This window comes from Miscanthus floridulus, chromosome 1 (assembly GCF_019320115.1).
Source record: "Miscanthus floridulus cultivar M001 chromosome 1, ASM1932011v1, whole genome shotgun sequence".
Classification (NCBI taxonomy): domain Eukaryota; kingdom Viridiplantae; phylum Streptophyta; class Magnoliopsida; order Poales; family Poaceae; genus Miscanthus; species Miscanthus floridulus.
The window spans coordinates 21,276,429-21,296,600 of NC_089580.1; the positions used below are offsets into that span (position 1 = coordinate 21,276,429).

The window sequence follows — 20,172 nt, forward strand, 5'->3', positions numbered from 1 at the left end:
GGATTACCCACCTAAAAAAAAGTCCATGATCCTGGAGAGATTGGAGTTTTCAAATTAGGCCTTAATGTTCTGATCTTCTCAATCACTACTGCATTGTACGGTCATGCCTCACGCCACCTTGGGTTTCCTTTCAATCTTCATAAAAGTTCATTTCGTCCGACAATGTGGTTGTTTTGCATCGCGCCATCGCGGAGACGAGATGGCAGATTTCCATACCGAGCTGGAACGTGGACCGCCCGGCACACGGGCGACACAGCAAGCCAACGGCGATACGTCTCCACGGTCCACATCACGGCCACGCCCCCGACTCCAGAACCGACTCATCAACGAGGCTGCCGCAAAAAAAGCCCGAGCGGCCGCGTGAACCAAACCCAGACCATTTGAGCAAGTGCGTTTGAGGGCAGCAAGGGTAGTCCCAACGCGACGTCGATGGCCCTGTCCGCCCTAATCAGCACCCTCCTCGCCGCCGTCGTTTGGTGCGCCGCTTACCTCGCCGCCGCCATCTCCTCCGCCTTCTGATTCCCCGCTTCTCCACCCCCAACATCTCCTCCTGTAGCACGCCCCACCTCCAGCTCTTTTAGGTCCTACTACACTCGCAACCCCTCCGGCCGACTCGCTTCGATCCGCCGCCCTCGCGCCGCCATGGGATACGCGCAGCTCGTCATCGGCCCCTCTGGAAGCGGCAAGGTACCGGTCCCCTTCCACCCCGACTCCCGGACCTCTCCCCCTCGCGCTTACCTTTGGGAAACGGGATGCTTTGCTCGCCCGCTGGCGCTAGTCAGAGTTGGGAACGACTCAGTTCGATTAGGGTTCTGATGGTGTCCCCTCCGATATCATGTTTCTGTTCCTGCTTGTTTCGATCGGGTATACTTGGTTTCGTATTCGTAGTAACCTGGTAGGGTTTCTTGCCACACTGGGGGTTTAGGGTCTGATTAAGGAGGAGTTGATGATAGCTTGCTCTAATTGGTCACTTGTGGTGTGTTTGCAGTCAACTTATTGCTCCAGTTTGTACGACCATTGCCAGACTGTGGGCAGGACAATTCATATTGTCAATCTCGATCCAGCTGCTGAGCACTTCGACTATCCTGTAGATATGGGTAATTTTTCTGCTTATGTGTTACAATGTAAAGCTCTTACCTACAGTAAAGTATTGTTCTCACTTACTTTTTATTGCCTTGCATTTTGGCAGATATCAGAGAGCTGATTTCATTGGATGATGTTATGGAGGAGATTGGGCTGGGGCCAAATGGCGGTCTCATCTACTGCATGGAGTATCCTGCTATTTAAGCATTATTTTTGTTTATTTTATAGCCAAAGCTATTTAGTTGATTAGTTCTGAACTAATGGCCGTGTTGCTGGTGCATTTTTACACTTATTGCTTGTTAATGGGTTGGAGATGCAAAACCAGGCTGTTAGGTGCTGAAACTGGATTTGCGTTACCTTTTATTTGCACTTGGTTCACTAATACAGAAACGGGTTTTACTTTTGGTTGGGAAACCCCCTCAGTCCCGGTTTCCCAACCGGGAGCTCGAATCCGGAACTAAAGGGCACCTCTTTTAGTCCCGGTTTCTCGCCCGGGACGTAAGACCAACCGGGACTAAAGTGGCCTCCGGTTTGGCCACGTGGGGCGACCCTTTAGTCCTGGTTGGTATTACCAACTGGGACTAAATGTTTTCTTTTTTTTATTTTTTTTATTTTTATTTTCAATTGATGATTCGTTTTGATTTTCGAATACGCATTCTACGCTGCTAGTAATATACGTATTGTACACGTTTATAATGTTCGAACATTTTATAGAAACTAAAGTATGAAACTAACGTATATATTACATGCATATACATATATTGTACGTTATTTTATGTACATATAATATGTGTGTGTGTGTCTATATATATATATATATATATATATATATATATATATATATATATATATATATATATATATATTACAAATAAAGCTTGTATTGTATATTCTATCATATCCTTGGGATAACAAATTCACTCCATCTGGTTTGGCTTCCATGTTTCGTTGGCGTCATTGTAGAACTCGCCGGCGGGGTTGAGGATCTGGTCATTAAGAAATCCTACTATGGTCTCTTGAATTGCTTTCAGTTGGTCACGTCGTATGACTTTTTCCTTCAATCATAGAGTCTTCAATAAAAGTTAAAGGAAAAATATTAATATGTATATATATATATATATATATATATATATATAGAGAGAGAGAGAGAGGCTATTCAGTAGCCGGCTACAAAATAAGTTATTCTATAGCCACCTCCATTTACTATAATTTTATATACTAATTTACCATAATGTCAATACATATTTACGATAGTTGGGTTACTATAACACATGGAAATATTTACCATAACGTTATATTAAACCACTTAGTAAGGAGTTACTATAATCTCGTAAATTAACATAGTAATTATAGTAACTCAAAGTGGCTATAGAATAAGTTATTCTGTAGCCAGGGTAGTAGTTATATATATATATATATATATATATATATATATATATATATATATATATATATATATATATATATATATATATGTGTGTGTGTGTGTGTGTGTGTGTGTGTGTGTCTATGTGTGTGTACGATTACATCCAGTGGCGCTTTGCAATATTTCATGTGGTGTTCCTTAATGAAACTTTTCCAAACACTACGCCCAATAAAATAAAAAATTAATTTGGCCTTTAATAATTGTTGCATTTAAGAGATTGGGGTATATATAGTTGCTAGAGAGACTAAATTACCCTTGGATAATATCTATCATGTCTTGGTACTTTGTTTGCTCTTTTCTTAACGAGTCTAAGATGCTCAACCGACTATTAGCCATATCGATGACCATCAATATCCAGTGATTGTTGCATATGTTTTTATACACAAATATGATCGACATTAACTAGAGTCAACATATATATATGGGAGATAGCTTAGCTAGTAAGCAAATAATTGAACAAATGTCCATATGATTGACATTAATTATTTAACACTCACTTGAAGTTGTAGGGGAAGAGTATGTCCTTGCTTTGTTGGTTCACTAAGAACCTCATGAGATTTTTCTCGAGTTCAGCTTTCTATTGAGGCGGGGTTAGGGTGTTTGAATACGACATTTGGATCAACGAAACCAACATCATTATCCTTTCACTTTCTGAGTTTTGTCATCTCATATCTGTATATATAAAAATATAGTGTGAGGATATATAATTTATATATATACATGTAGCTTTATATATATACACTTTAATAGTAGAAAATAATCACACTTATAGACAATAGCAGCTAATGAGACTTTTGTCGAGAGAGTCCAGGTGGCATAGTTGGTGTAATTCTACAAACTCGACATATATAACGTCATCGCCATGGAAGTAATGTTGGTTTCTAACTCTGACAGGAACAAAGGCATCTCCTTGTTCACACGCCGCCATGTACCACTTGTTTAGCAGGTACATTTGTGTACCCAGTTCACCTAAGGGCTCAGGGTTGTATAGACTCTTTCCATGTTCAAATTTCTTACAAGGATCCACTTTTGGAGCAGATGGTCCTTCAACGAGCACTTGGGCAAGGTCCAAACCAATTTTCTCGTAAAACCGAGTCAGCTCCTCAAAATCGACGTCTAAGTCTAAGTTCGAACCATATTCATTACAAACGACAAGAGGGGGGACTGATTGTTGCGATTGTTGTCCGAGTTGTGCAACACCTTTTCCTGGTCTAGTCTTTTTCTACGCCGCCTCAAACGACTTGGTGAGAGAGCGGTCATAGTCCGATTTTGGCAGGGTGTTTTGAGATTCCCACTTTTTTTGGTCCACCTTCTTTCTTAGAAGATCTGGAGGTAGGTAGAAGTACGGTTTCTCCGGGTTCTCCCTCGCTTCTCGTTGCTTTTTCACTTTTTCAAAGAAACTGTCCACATCTTTTTGTACTGCAGCATTTAATTCCTTTTCACTTTTCTCGTAAGATAGTTTTTGGAGAATAACTAGATTAGATGAGGCTTTCTTCTTTGCTGGCTGGTGGGCCAACGGCTTCATTTGCGGGGCGGACCTCTTAGGAGCTGGCTTCTTCTTAGTCATCAAGAGAGGCGGGGAAGCCGTTGGAGACCTCCTTGGAGGCGTTGGAGACCTCCTTAGAGGTGGCGGCGGTGGCGGCGTTGCCACCTGATTGCCCGGAGCACTATGATGATCTGAAGATTAAATAATTGGACTTAGGTTGGCGGAGACCCTGCTGTGTGAGTAGAAAAAAGAATAATTAGGTATAAGAAATTATTATTTTTAATCATGCATGTCAATAGAAAATTAGTGAAAAAAAATTCGTTCACTTTTGTCCGCACCTATTGTCTGGCAATTAAGGAAGCGGCGGTGGACTAAAGACCCCGAGAATAATGATGTAGCGCAGTATGAATGTCTTCTCTGCTTCTCCTAGAGTCTTCTCTCTATCACCTCCTGGAATGTCAAGAGTCAGATCACTAAAACCTTTGTTAACTCTATCCACTAAGACACTAACATATCCAGGTGGCATTATTGCCCCATGGATTCTTGGTGTCTTGGTAGGATCTAGAGGAGAAAAAACACCGAGAGCCACCATGATTGTGGCATTCTCTTTTGAAATATGTAGCTCACATGATGTAAACGGTGCAGTGATGTCATCCACGGGAAAACGTAGCATTGCGTCATCTTGATTTGGCAACTCCGTGGAAGCGCGGCTGCTTTTCAACTGATCAGGGGGGCTAATATTAATGTTGATTCCTGGATCTGATGCCTATCTTTGAGCACTCATTGCTATTTGCACTTGCTTTATGATTTCGTCCTGCATTCTAGCTTGCATGTTTTTTTCGCGCTCCTATGCTTGAAGCAACGCCTCCCGTGACTCACGAACATATTCCTCCAACCTGTTGATCCGCGCTGCTTCCTTATCCTTCCTTCTCTGTCGGCTTCTATAGGTATCTCTGTCGTTAGGGAAACCATGCTCCCAAGAACTGTTCTGTCCTAAACCTCTCATTCGGCCACTGTGTTCAGTAGTCCCGATGGCATACGTCAGTTCATCCTTCTCTCTATTGGGTCTGAACGCATCAATAGCTTTAGCTTATAGAGCACAAGAAAAATCTTTGTGTTGCTCTTTCGAGTTTTGGGCCATGAACCAGTTTCCCAGTCTCTAGGTCCAGTCTTCCCCCCATGAGCGAAAAAACAATTCTTCGCGCGTTTGGGCCAATTGAGTAATTCTGGTGTGATACCCTTGGCAAGAATGTCCGCTTCCATTTTTTCCCATTTGGGAATGGCAGTCGCATAGCCACCAGATCCCATGCCATGGTGGTATACCTTCTATCGAGCATTCTCTTAGTTCCTTCTCACCCATTCCTCGCCCTCTTTCGATGTCTTATACTGTACAAAATCATTCCAGTAGAGCCTCAACTTCGCGAGTGGGCCCCTAGTGTTGAAATTGGGCGTTAGGTTCTTCTTGACGTATTTCATGTATAGGGATTTCTTCCAAGTCTAGAATTGTGTGGCCATCTTTTTCATAGCCCACTTTTGAACTAGCTCCTTCAATTCATCATCGTTGATATCATCATAATCATCCGCTTGCAACGTAAAATATTGAAGGATATCATCCCAAATTAAATTCTTATCAAGATCTGAAACAAAACTAACATGAGGCTCGTTGATCTTTTGCTTTCGTTCATGGGCACTGATCAGAAGTCTGTCCCTTATAAGGTACTCACAGTGTTGCACGAATTTCCTTGCATGTGGATCAAGTGGTTCGCCTGTCTCGATATTGAATTCTGATATTATGTAGCGCCCCTCTAATGGCTTTTTCGGGCCTCAAATATTTTTGCTTTTCGCCGTTGTGGTCGTCGATCCAGAGGGCTATGTATAAAAAAAGAATAAATAAATATCATGTGTACACATAATAGATGATAGATATTCAAATATATATACCTCGTCAGTATTTTCTTACACAATATTTTCTTGGTTATGTTCAAGAGCCAGGTATTGACTCCCGTCATCTACATTCTGCTGGTCACCATCGGCAAATTGAGTGCCGGTGTTGATAATATTCATCATTTCTTCATCCATGTTGTCTCTCGGGGCAGCCATCTAACTTTTACTCCACTAGATATATCTATAAAAAATAAAACATGTTTAAATAAATAAATATCCATACTAGTTGACCTTGCTTACGTGATCATCTCGACGAGCATTTCTCCACCGGACGGCACCGTACTTGGCCAAGGAAGAGCTCCGATTCTACGAGGAAGGGAACACGGTCTTCCACGATCGTTGCCGCTCTCCCTCATAGAATCAAAGCTCCTCCTTGACGTCCGCTACTGCTCGACAGAGAACATGCTAGCCGAGATGAACACGGTCTGCAAGTTCAACTAGTATGGATTTTCTACAATTTTCTAACTATTTTCTAAGTTTTTCATTTCATGGAAAAATTAATTCTAAAAAATAAAAGGCATGATTTCTAAGTATTTCATTTCATGGAAAAAATAATTCTAAGTGACCTGCTTGATATCGGCGAGCTCGTGGGAGTTTAGGTTGCCGAGGATAGTAACATTTGTAGATGACATTTGTAGATCTGAAGTTATCAAATATCCATCAAATTATAGCTCAAAAACATGTTTCAATAAATAACCATCCGTACTAGTTGATCTTGCTTACGTGATCATCTCGACGAGCATTTCTCCACCGGACGGCACCGTACTTAGCCAAGGAAGAGCTCCGATTCTACGAGAAAGGGAACACGGTCTTCCACGACCGTTGCCGCTCTCCCTCGTAGAATCAAAGCTCCTCCTTGACATCCGTTACCGCTTGGCAGAGAACATGCTAGCTGAGATGAACACGGTCCGCAAGTTCAACTAGTACGGATTTTCTATAATTTTCTAACTATTTTCTAAGTTTTTCATTTCATGAAAAAATTAATTCTAAGATCACGTAAGCCGTCGCTTGGTCGATCCGATCCGACGGGGTTTCACCAGCGCTGAGCATCGTTTAGGTTGCCTTATTTGATGGTTCATTCATGATCGATTCAAGCTACTGACAGGTGCATACAAGAGATCAAAAAATAGCATAATCATGTCCATTATTTTGGTTGACGTAACATGACACAAATGTAACATGACACAAATGCTATTGACAGGCACATACAAGAGAAAATAGCATAATCTTTTCCTTGGTTTCCAAAACATATCAGCAGCCAAAACTTGTGAACAAACAACATCTTTCCTTGGTTTCCATTTATACCTAGCTGCAGTGAGGCAGCGCGGGGAAAGCTCGGGCGTGCTCCGGTTGTCCAGCGAAGAAAAAAAGATTGACACTTACTAAACAAACACAATTACATGAGCTTAATTTCTTGTCACTTCCTAAGGTATGTAAAATCTCAACATGAACTGATCTTTATCCTTTATGTTTTGAGGGGATGTATGCTGATTTTTTTTTTCAAAACCTTACTGTCAGGACATTGTATCACGGATTATAGCAGGCAAAACACTGATGGAAGCTGTCCGAATGAGTTCGGTATGCAGCACGTCGAGAAAAGCCTGGATTTACCATCCTAATCTTGAATTTGATATTTTCTCCATATTTGGGACAACATGAAAATAATAACTATAGCTTCCCATGTCATCTTTTTAACAATTAGAATTCATCTCACCGGTGAGGCAGCGCGCGCGGGGAAGGCTCGGGCGAGCTTCGGTGAGGCAGCACGGGGAAGGCTCAGCCGCGCTCCGGTGAGGCAGCGCGCGCAGGGAAGGCTCGGGCGAGCTCCGGTGAGGCAGCGCGGGGAAGGCTCGGCCGTGCTCCGATGAGGCAGCGCGCACGGTGAAGGCTTGGACGAGCTTCGGTGAGGCAGCATGGGGAAGGCTCGGCGCGCTCCGGTGAGCACGAGCGAGGTGGGGGCCGGGGACGAGGACGGCGTGTGCTCCAGCGAGGACGAGCGAGGCGCGCTGGCCGGCCGGAGAAGAAGCGCGCGTGCGCATGGGGCCAGTGACAGCGTGCGCGCGTGACGAGGCGAGGCTAGGGTGGTCGCCTAGGGGCGGTGGCGCTGCTGGATCGATCTGGTGGAGAAGATGAGGCGACGGCGTGGCGGAGACAGAGAGGAAGAGAACTAGGGCGTGGTTTATAAAGGGAGACCTTTAGTCCCGGTTGTAGATACCAACCGGGACTCAAGATTCTTTAGTCCCGAGCAATGGTTAGAACCGGGACTAAAGGTCTGAGCTTTAGTCCCGGGTGTAGCCACGACCCGGGAGTACAGGGCATTTTGGCGGGCCACGAAAACTGCAGCTCCACCTTTAGTCCTGGGTGGTTGATCCACCCGGGAGTAAAGGGGGGCTGCAGTTGGCTTTCTCCAATTTCCATAAGTTTTTTCCTTTTTTATATATTTATTTTATATAAATATGCAGAGAGTTATTAATTGCCTAATAAATAAAATATTATCCAAAAAATTATTAAAAAATTCTTGGACTTGGTTTTGCATTATTATACACAACAAAAAATTGTAAACTAAACTCTTTTGTTTTACTGTATAAATATTTGACATAGTGTAAATAATAATTACAATTTGCACCATGCAAAAATATACTACTTAATTAAAATCATTAAAACTATTGCTTTTCGACAGGAAATTAGTTTTCACATCTTATTAACGTTCATCATTTAGTTTTTCATCACACATTCTCTACGGGAAATCCACCGTCTAGCAGAAAATTCATTTAAACCGTAGAAAATATAAAAACACGACAAAAAAAATCTGAAGTCACAATTATTACATAATAGGTCTAATACATCACTATATATATATCAAGCGGGTACAGTAGTGAACTTCTTCTTAACATATATCCCTTGGTTATGATCGCACCGTAACCATGGAGTGTCCTCTTCATTTAGCTGGATGCTTGGGTCTTTGTTCACTGTGAAGGGTGGAATTCGGTCATCCTTTTCATAATCTTCTGATATGTCTGACTTGTCTTTAATTTCGACGATGTTTCTTCTCCCTGAAAGATCTATGTGGCGCTTTGGCACATTGATTGGGTCATTGTTGTTTTTCTCTCTCTTTGGTTTTGTAGACATGTCCTTGACATAGAACACCTGATTCACATCCTTAGTAAGGATGAATGGTTTGTCTTTGTACCCAATATTATTGAGGTCCACGGTTGTCATTCCATACTTGTTGTCGACTGCTACCCCGCCTCCAGTCGCCTTTACCCATTGACACTTGAACAAAGGTACCTTAAAAGTAGGTGCATAGTTTAGTTCCCATATCTCCTCTATGCGGCCATAATATGTTTGCTTATTTCCATTAGGGTAGGTGGCATCTATGCGGACACCACTGTTTTGGTTGGTGCTCCTTTTATCTTGGGCTAGTGTGTAAAATGTATTCCCATTTATCTCGTACCCCTTGTATGTGAGGATATGCCACGATGGCTGCCTAGCCAATAAATAAAGTTGCTCATCAATACTCTCATCACCCTGACATTCTTTTCGCAACCAGTCGCTGAAAGTTTCCATGTGCTGACGCGTAATCAAAGCTTCAGACTTCCCTGGAAACTCAGATCGGAGCAACTCTTTATGTGTCTCGATATACGGATCCACCAAAGAGGAGTTTTGCAGAGCTGTGTAGTGTGTTTTATTAAAATAATTGTCCTGCATACCAATATATGGTTTCTTCCCTAGTGTCCCCTTTCCACTTAGTCTCCCTCGTGTCGTGATTCAGGAACACCAATCAGGTCAAGGTCAGGAATAAAGTCAACACAAAACTCAATGACCTCCTCTGTTCCATAGCCCTTGGCGATGCTTCCTTCTGGTCGAGCACGATTGTGAACATATTTCTTTGGGACTCCCATAAACCTCTCAAAGGGGAACATGTTGTGCAGGAACACAGGCCCGAGAATGCTAATCTTCTTGACCAGGTGAACTAGGAGGTGTGTCATGATATTAAAGAAGGAAGGAGGGAACACCAACTCAAAGCTGACAAGACATTGAACCACATTATTCTGTAGTTTAGCTAGATCCATTGGATCGATTGCCTTCTGAGAAATTGCATTGAGGAATGCACATAGCTTCACGGTGGCTAGACGTACATTTGGAGGTAGAATTCCTCTTAATGCAACGGGAAGCAATTATGTCATGAGCACGTGGCAGTCATGGGACTTTAAGTTTAGGAATTTCTTCTCTGGCACATTTATTATACCCTTTATATTCGAGGAGAATCCAGATGGTACCTTGATGCTTGCTAGGCATTCAAACATGCTTTCCTTCTCTTCTTTGCTAAGAGTGTAGCTAGCAGGACTTAAGTAATGGCGTTCATCATCTATCTTCTCTGAATGCAGGTTGTCTCGTTCTTTCAAACACCACAGGTCCTGTCGTGCTTCAAGTGTGTCCTTAGGCTTCCCATACACACCCATGAAGCCTAGCAGGTTCACACAAAGATTCTTCGTTAGGTGCATCACGTCGATCACGCTACGGACCTCTAGGACTTGCTAATAGGATAGCTCCCAAAATGTAGACTTCTTCTTCCACATGGGTGTATGACCGTCAGCATCGTTTGGTATAGGTTCGCTACCATGTGCCTTTCCAAATACTACTTTCATATCCTTGACCATATTGAGTACATCCTCACCAGTTCGGTTGCCTGGCTTGGTCTGGTGGTTTGTCTTATCTTTAAAATGCTTGCCTTTCTTTCTTAGGAGTGATTCGCAGGAAGAAATCGACGATGGCCAAGGTACACGACCTTTCGATATTTTTTCAAGAATATAACTTTAATGTCTTCGAAATAGTGCATGCGTGCATTATATCCCTTGTTTGATTGTCCTGAAAGATTACTTAGAGCAGGCTAATCATTGATTGTTACAAACAACAATGCTCGTAGGTCAAAGTGCTCCTGTTTGTGCTCATCCCACACACGCACACCTGGTCTGTTCCACAAAAGTAGAAGTTCTTCAACTAGTGGCCTCAGGTACACATTGATGTCGTTGTCAGGTTGTCTTGGGCCTTGGATGAGCACTGGCATCATAATAAACTTACGCTTCATGCATAAGTAGGGAGGAAGGTTGTAGATACATAGAGTAACAGGCCAAGTGCTATGACTACTGCTCTGCTCCCCGAAAGGATTCATACCATTCGTACTTAAAGTAAACCTTAAGTTTCTTGCGTCATTTGTAAACTCCGGAAATTCTCTATCAATTGCTCTCCACTGGGACCCATCAGCAGGGTGTCTCAACATATTATCTACCTTACGGTCTTCTTTATGCCATCGCAACAACTTTGTATGGTCTTTGTTTCTGAACAGATGTTTCAAGCGTGGTATTATAGGAGCATACCACATAATCTTGGCAGGAATTTTCTTCGTGGGACGTTTGCCCCCATCATCATCAGGGTCATCTCGCCTGATCTTATACCGTGATGCATGACATACCGGGTATGTATCTAACTTCTCGTACTCCTCGCCATGGTAGAGGATGCAGTCATTAGGACATGCATGTATCTTCTGGATTTCTAATCCTAAAGGGCAGACTACCTGTTTTGCTTCGTACGTAGTGGCGGATAATTCGTTATCCTTAGGAAGCATCTTCTTTTGGATTTTCAATAACTCCCCAAATCCCTTGTCAGATACACCATTCTTTGCCTTCCATTGCAGCAATTCCAGTGTGGTACCCAACCTTTTCTGCCCCGTATCACAAGTTGGGTATAGCAATTTCTTGTGATCCTCTAGCATGCGCTCAAACTTGATCTTCTCCTTTTCACTTTCGCATTCTCTTTGTACGTCATGAATGGCCTGACCAAGATCATCAGCGGGCTCATCTTCTGCCCCTACCTCTTCTTCAGCTTCCCCCATTGCAGTATCATTGAAGGCCCCATATTCAGCAATAATGTCATCATTGTCCCATTGTTCTTCTTCTCCTTCTTCCATTACAACCCTGGTTTCTCCGTGCTTCGTCCAACAGATATAGTTTGGCATGAAACCCGACTTCAACAAGTGTGAATGAAGACTCCTTGAGCTAGCATATTCCTTTAAATTCTTACATATGGCACATGGGCAACACATGAAACCACCGCGTTTGTTTGCCTCGGCCACACGTAAGAAAGAATGCACGCCCTCAATGAACTCTTGGGAGCGGCGATCAGCATTGTACATCTAATGCCGGCTCATCTGCATTACATGACATACATACCATATTAAAACCTAGAACATAATTACTTAATTATACGACATGCATGTCACCACACAAGGTATTAATTTATGAAAGTCTCGCTATAATGTAGACAATCCCAACTACCACTAAAAAAACTAAAGCTAAAATGCACTTCAGCAGCATAAGGATTTCGCGACCAATCCCAACTAAAACAGACAGATCATGCGTTTGTTCAACATCTGTGGGCTTCTTCCGCAGGATCACTGCCTCATCAGCAGCCGCCGTAGCCGCCTGTGCAAGAGAGTTTTGCACGTGTTCAACATACTCTTCCTCCCAGTACCAGCCTAAACATCCAGTGCCATCCCACTGAAATTAAAACAAAAAATTAGAACTTTAATCACAATCATCATGAAAATAAGTATAAATTAACCATAATCATTAAATACGACAAAATAACTCACATTACGATCCGGACACTTGTAGAAGATACGACCCTTGTTGGGACACTCCTTCCTCACCCGGTACTCCATCACAATCTTCTCCTCACACTTGCCGCATGCAATGAGAGGAAGGTCCGGCCTCAGTCGCTTTGTAACCCGATGAGAGGCTGAGGACCCAGAAGCAGTTGCCATCTACTCTCTATACTCATTTTTAATATAATATAAATTTCTCATTTTATAAACAAATAAAATAAAAAAAACTCTAAAATTCTCTATATCTCTAAAGCATGAAGTGTGCTATGCATGCTAGAAATGAAAGCTCGATACTAGTTTTGAATAACTACTTTAACCTTCCTTCATCCAAATATGCAAACTTTAAAGTGATTTTGAGCTTAAATGGCTTACAAATAAAAAAATCTACCATAAAAAACCCACATATATCTAGTCCACAAAATAAAATAAGCTACTGATGAAACATGAGAGTATAAAGTTGGTAACCTTTAGAACCAAAGAATCGATGGAGGAATGGAAGAAATCTTGTGATCACCGGTGATGAGGAAGAAGAGAGGCCGGCGATGAAGCAAGAACACTGAGCTCGAAGTGGCACGGGCTCGGGGAGGAACAAGGGGTATATAGGAGGGGACCTTTAGTCCCGGTTGTAGACAGAAACCGGGACTAAAGGTCCCTTTCTAGTCCTGGACGGAGCCTCCAGCCGGGAGTAAAAGTGAACCTTTAGTCCCGGTTGGTAGCTTCAACCGGGACTAAAGGTCCCCTCCAGCAAAAGCCTGACGCAGTAGCCGTTGGGCAGGGACCTTTAGTCCTGGTTGGAGCTACCAACCGGGACTAAAGGTTTCTCTAATCCTGGGCGCGAAAAATACCGGGACTACAACCAAATTTTAAAGTGGATCAAAGGTCATTTCTCTACTAGTGGTTATTGCTCTGTGAGACTAATATTTTGAGTTTCAACATTTATTGCATATTTTTTAAGGCCGCCGTTCATTTGTTTGACCATTAGACACAAGCCCTGTAGATTGTGGCCATGCAATCATTGAATGTTCACTGATATGACAGAGAATGTTGCAGGACGGATTGGCTAAAATCAAGAACTAATCTAGCTAACTTATGACAATGTAATTCATGATGATATTGTTCCCTATGTTCATGGAGTTTGTTTTGCTAGGATTTTATGCTTTCAATTTCTGTTTCCTTAACAAAACCTCAGGCACCTAGAAGACAGCTTGGATGATTGGTTTGATGAACAGCTGGAGAACTACTTGGATGATGACTATCTTGTGTTTGATTGCCCTGGTATATTCTCAATTCATCTTTGCAATGCATTTGTGCTGTTAATTATTAATGAGATTATGAGGTGTGAAGGATTTTAGTTTTTGAATAAGATATTGATCCCTTTGTTATTTGACATGGTCCGTTTATTTTTTTATGTTTGCTCCCATAATGCTTAATGTGAAGGATTTTAGTTTTTGCACTTGATGAATATTAGTCTTTTTTATTTTAAGCTCCAGTGTATGTTTGATCCATGTTCTTCACTGAGCTTACTCTGTCACTTCTAAACTTCTGATTTAGGTGTGTACAATGTTCAAAAGGCGCTCCTAGGCGCTCGCCTGGGCGCACTTATGCGCTAGGCGCCGGGGTGCCGCCTCGCCTAACAGGAGACCAAGGATGTGTGCGATCTAGAGGAGCTACAAGTTGTTGAAGCATTTAGACAAGCACTACCCTTGGATGAGTTGTTGCCTGCAAGACATGATAACTATCATATAATGCTGAGCTATATATATCCAGCTAAATCTGATCTGTAGATTTATGAAAGCAAGGAAATTTGATATCGACAAAGCAAATCAAATGTGGATTGATATGCTTTAGTGGGGGAGGGAGTATGGCACTGATGCGATTGTGGAGGTTAGTGGCCGAGTAATTTGTTGGGTTAATTTGTTGCATCTCCAGACTCTACCAAATGTTTGTCGTCAATCCTTGTAAAAAAATGCTCAGTGAATTGCCGAAATTCCTTGGTGGCACTTGTACCTGTCTAGAATACAGAGGCTGCCTTAAGGCTGAAAAGGTTCCATGGCGTTAGTTTTATGATTTTTTAGTTTTCTGCTTTATTTTAATTTTATGATTTATTTTTTTAGACGCCACTGTAGTTTTAGCACGGGGAGAACTCCAGGGCCTACTTAAGCAAATAATAAGTTAGATGGTTGAGGTGAGACATGACTTATTATGCCTTGTTATGCTTACTGGATTATATGCAATGTCATATAACTGCGTGTATGAAAAAATATCTGGTTGTTATCCCAGAAATGAAGCCGTGGCGTTAGCACGGGCACTATACTAGTCAGACTAAAAGGACGTAAGTACATTTTGGAAACAAAAAAAAATCTATTTTTCGGATAGGTAGGGAGGGGTGAACGAAAAAATAAGATTAAATTTTTTGGGTATAAAAGATAAAGATATATTATAGATATGAATATAAATCCACATCCACATCCTCATGACTGGGAGGCGGTAGGGAATTCTTTTCCCATTTTCCTACTGATTCCTTCCATCATATCCGCATGCTTCTATGATTGAGGGGATGGTCACGGAATCCATCTTTTTGCCGCGTGCAATCGAGTTCTTGTATCTCTCAGGTCCTTGCTATGCGATGCCTGCGCATGTTCGGATTTGTTTGGACTCAGTGAAGCACATCAGCAACGTATAGACATGGGACATATTTTTCCTATTTGGATTAAGATTTCTATTCACTCGAAATGGGAGAGATCTAATTGGATAAGGATTCCTAGTTATATAAAGAGAAGGGATATAGACGGTTTTCCACAAAGTTAGTTAAGAGATGGCCGGACCAAAAAATAGGTGGAGAGAAATTTTACATCTTTATTATTATTTGTAGATATAGATATAGATCTATTTATTATTACTCCTGCTTGGTCTATGTATCTATACATAGAAGATACGTGTTTCAGTCTCTCCCTCCCACCATTTGACTTTCAAAGTTGTACCATTTTTTTACGATTAAACAGTACAACACTCACAACACACGTATACTCACCTCTATAAACGACTCTATTCCAAATTGTAAGTCTATTTTGATTTTTCATATATCTAGATATAAAATAAGAACTATAAATATAGAAAAGCAAAGTCTCGTTTGTCACAACTTTTTTTTTAAACTCTACGACAACTCTACTGGTGAAGCTAAAGCTATTCTGATGATCTGTTTGGCAAAATAGCTTCTTATGGTAGATAAAACGGTTAAAATAACCATAATGCCCTCTTTTCCCCTCCTCTCCTATTTCTTCTTCTTCTTCCTTATTCGCTTGGGTGTTATTTTTAGCTTCATCCCACTTCAATCCCATATGAGAGTAGATTTCCAGAAGCTTCACCTGTCATATGTGAAGCTGTTTGCAAAAGATCTCTGTTTGACATAAAACACAACTCTATACAGCTCATAAAGCTCGATGATGAAGCTGTGCCACACAAGTCTCAAGTCTTATAATTTGAAACTGAGGGAGCATGTGCAAAATAGATAAATATATAGTTACTAATATTGATTATTCAGTGAAAAGTTTTACATGCAACACTACATCCTCCAACAATAGAGCTTGCTTGTTTCTAGGCCATAGGATGCCACTCTGTGCTGTGGCGCCACAGTTGAGGTGGAGAAAATGACCGCCACAGACAGTGCCGGCCCTAGGGGTAGGGCACGAGGTGCGGAGGAGGGTCCCAAGCCTAGGTATACAAATCCTCAGGTCCTATAGTTCATTAGGTATTAGCAAACTAATGAGAAGAGAGACATAGAACTGGTCAGGAGGCCTAAAAAGACAACATCGGTATTTCTTTCCTAATTTCTTTTCCCCACGGCTCTCGGGTAGAGAGGAGGCGGGGAGTCACGCTGCACACAGCACACTATGATCGTGAGTTCGCGATGTGCGCCTTACACACGCGGAGCTGGCGAGCCTCGCCGCCGCGAAGAGCTAGACTACCGGAGACACGGACACGGCGCACGAGGACGGCGACTAGGCAGGGCTCCACGACGACGACATCTTGATTCTTGGCTTCTTATGAATTGCGATCACCGATCAGCTGTTTAGGCCCAAGGGCCCCGTTCGACTTGCTGAATCTTGGATGAAACTGGCTGAAAATACTGTTCTGGCTGAATTGTTGTGAGAGGAAAACACTGTTCCGGCTGAAAAAACAAGCCGAATACGGGGTAAGCCGAACGGGGCCAATGTATTTTTTCCTTTTTATTTTTAATCCAAATTAATTATTTGTATAATATTTCAGACTTCTAATACTTTGTACCCATATAGTCATATTTTTCTTCTCATTTAGGTGTTAGAATTTTAGAATGTTACCTAAAAAACATTTGTCATGGGTGTGAAAAGAAAATGAATATATTGTTCCTCAATAATTATCATACATCTACAAATATATTGCTTAATCTATATTGTTCCTTGATAATTATCAGACATGTTAAATTAAAAATATGTTATTGAATTTGTTTTCGTTTTGAAAGTAAAATTAGCGCCTATATATTATAAGATTTTATACATGGTCAAGAGGGACCGTTACAACGAAATCGCCAGAGGACCCTTAAAATCCTAGGACCGGCACTGGCCACAGATGTGGCGAAAAATCACATTGCAAATGAACTGAGACTCTTGTGGCTCATCCCGTCATCCGTCCATGCGGCTTGACTGCGTGAGCGGCATAGGCTGGCATGCATATGCATGCCACGACGGCAAAGTCAACTCATACTGTCAGTACTCACGTGGAGCTAGCACCACGTGTCGTCAACCGTGTTGACAGAAGCACAAGTCAAACAAACCGAAGCGCACCCTGAAGAAAGCGTCCCACACGTGCGGACCAGCGAAGCAAGTCGCTCGTGTGCCGATCGCTGGCATTGTGCGCGCGCCTTCGAATAATAGCCAGCCAGCCCACGCGCAGATGCAGGTCGATCTCGACCGAGATATTGGGACGCGTACTATATCTTCCATTTGTCAAACTTTGGCGTTTCAACACTCTCACTGCAGAGGAAAGGAATCCATCTGCACTCACGCGTCCATGCACCAGCACCACCACTCGGCGCTCGCATTACGAAAAACGTTGCCACGCGGTGTGTGGTGCGCACGCGCGTCCGTACATTACCACCGCCGGCGAGAAGCAAGCGTGAAATTACCTGCAAGTAGTACAAGCTGTCTAAACGGACGGCATTTCTGATTTTGTAAGGACGACCCGGAGCCGTTTTGTCGGGCGACGTCGCCACGAGCAGGGGACAAACGATGCCTGAAAGTCTGTACAGGAAACTGCACGGTCGGCCATCCCCACGCTCACCAGTTTTTTTACAACTTCCCTGCTCACTCAGTGTTCAGTGCTAGGCGGCTAGGCGCTAGCAACTGGAAGGCCAGGCCTTGGTGTTCCGGTCTCGGTCACCACCACCTCCCTCGTCTTCTTCTCTGCCAAGGCACCGCCCAGTGACACGTACGTGCGGCTGCCCATGCATGCAGCGTAGGAGTATAGTCTCAGGGCGGCAGTCAAACAATGCAGCGCATGCCTTGCTTCGTTGAAATTCACAAGCGAATCTGCATCTTTCTGCAGTGGAGTTGGTAAGCACCGAAGATTTCACCCAACCGGCCGAGAAAGACACTTGAAACGCGCATCTTGATCTGTCAAATTTGGCGTACTTACGTTTCAGTCTCACTGCAAGAATTTAACGCCTTGTGGACGAAATTCGCCGCTCTCCACGACATGCAGGATGTCGCATTCGCCGTGCGCCCGCGCGCGTGCATGCGGTGTGCGGTACTTACATAAACCGCCGACAAAGAAGCGCACGTGAAATTGCCGGCAAGTACTAATAACATCATACACCCTGTTCGTTTAGCTACGATACAGTGTTTTTTGTCATAATAAAACAACATCAGTCGGTTTATAGTCTACCATTTCTGATTCTATAATATAATGGCGACTGTGAGACCTGTTGCCTGTTGGTGGGCGGCGCTAGCGATAGCGATACGGACGGCGAAGGCAGCGTCCACGTGCATGTGATGTGTTCGTAGTTTCCATTCGAGCACATTTCGGCGCGCCAAAGTTACGACGCACTTGCCTTGCAATGCCTCCTCGCGTTGCAAATTGCAGTACGAACTTCGCGAGTTCGCATGCACATGCAGTCGCGTGCCTCCCAGTGTCCCTATAAAAAAACGCATGTTATTAGACTTCACCTATCTCGATCTCTTCAACAGCTCGAGCTGCCAGGTGAATAAGCTTTCTCACGCACAGAGCAGAGCAGCGCACGCAAGATGGCACGCCCCGTACACGGACTGCTTCGCCCACTGCTCCTCGCCGTCTGCTGCCTCCTCCTACTTCAGGTCTCCGAGTGCTCTAGACCACCATCGCCATCGCCGGCGGACGATCACCTCGACGACGCGCTGCACCACCAGCTGCTGCTGCTCGATGCCGAGGTGGCCCGCACCGCCGGGCCGCCCACCTGCAGCACGGAGGTGGCGGGAGACGGGAGGACCGGCGCCGCCGCCGCCGCCGCCGCGGCACTCTCGTCTGCGCCGGCGACGACGACGCCAGGGCGGGCCGTGCCTGCCGTCGTCGCTTCTTCGCGGCCGCGGCAGACGAGCGACCGAGCGCTGGTGCCAGCGGGGATGCTGCTGCGCTCCAAGCTAGCGCGGCGGTTTCTGGCAGGGGTAGGCGTGGTGGATGGGGCGTCGTGCCACTCCAACAGCCCGCACATAAACTGCCCACCGGCGGGAAAGCCCTAGCAACCAAGCCGGCTGCTGGCTGCGGTCTGCGAATCGCAAGCGCGCGATCCTTCGGTTGAAGACGTCTCGACGATGCTGCACTACTATACAGTTATTTCACTTCATATATGTTTAGTTAATTTTGCTTATTATTATATGCACCGAAATAATTAGCCGTAATGTGTAGATGGATATGTGTATATAATGTGTAATAAAGCCTTAGAATTTCAACAACAACGTACGGTAGCTGTTATGTGTGCACAACTTCAACTTCGTTTCGCATCCATTGCATCACGCGCGACACACCAGTCGATCGGCAGTCGATTGGCGCGACTAGCCAGCCACTAGCCAGTGTGCGCCGCTGGACTTTTGACATTTCTTCTCCACAACTTTCTATTTTTGGTTTCCTTATTTATGTACTCTCTGCAGTCACAAATACTTATTGACACGCTCAATTTTTTGCACGGTCTTAGGGGATATAGAGTTCTATAAACAAGTACTCGTTCCACGCAAAACGCCTCTATCTCCCACGTTCGCATCCTAGTTAAGCTTACCTCTGCCAAGAGGAATGGCGACTTTTGGAAGTGTACTATCCTAGGTTCCCTGGCAAAATCTTGTTAGGCATTCCATGAATTCAATTTTGTTTCTTTAACGCTAGAGCTAATTAAAGATCATGCTTGAAACATATTCCAAATTAAAATTGTTGTGACATAAATTATACCACGCTGGAAGGGAATTACCTATGTGAAACTTCTCCATGTTCTTGGTGGGAACAAAAGTTTGAATGGTCTCTTTTCACGATAAAATAGTGGGGCCGGGCAGCGTGGAGAAATCTTTTTTG

The 20,172-nt window shown here is 43.5% G+C and overlaps 1 protein-coding gene across 1 annotated transcript; it reads left to right on the top strand.

Annotated features, from left to right (window-relative positions):
- Nucleotides 1-364: 364 nt before the first annotated feature.
- Nucleotides 365-14,228, top strand: LOC136475505 (uncharacterized). Its single transcript, XM_066472983.1, has 5 exons — nucleotides 365-687; nucleotides 989-1,097; nucleotides 1,190-1,271; nucleotides 13,793-13,878; nucleotides 14,155-14,228. The coding sequence occupies exons 1-5, from the start codon at nucleotides 643-645 to the stop codon at nucleotides 14,211-14,213; spliced, it is 381 nt and encodes a 126-aa protein (XP_066329080.1). The 5' UTR covers nucleotides 365-642; the 3' UTR covers nucleotides 14,214-14,228.
- The last annotated feature ends 5,944 nt before the right edge of the window (nucleotides 14,229-20,172 follow it).

Excerpts from the sequence above, each read along its gene's own strand:
- LOC136475505 (XM_066472983.1), top strand. The coding sequence starts at position 643 with ATGGGATACGCGCAGCTCGTCATCGGCCCCTCTGGAAGCGGCAAG. Across the intron at positions 688-988 it reads GCCCCTCTGGAAGCGGCAAG|TCAACTTATTGCTCCAGTTT; the intron begins GTACCGGTCCCC and ends GTGTGTTTGCAG. Across the intron at positions 1,098-1,189 it reads CGACTATCCTGTAGATATGG|ATATCAGAGAGCTGATTTCA; the intron begins GTAATTTTTCTG and ends GCATTTTGGCAG.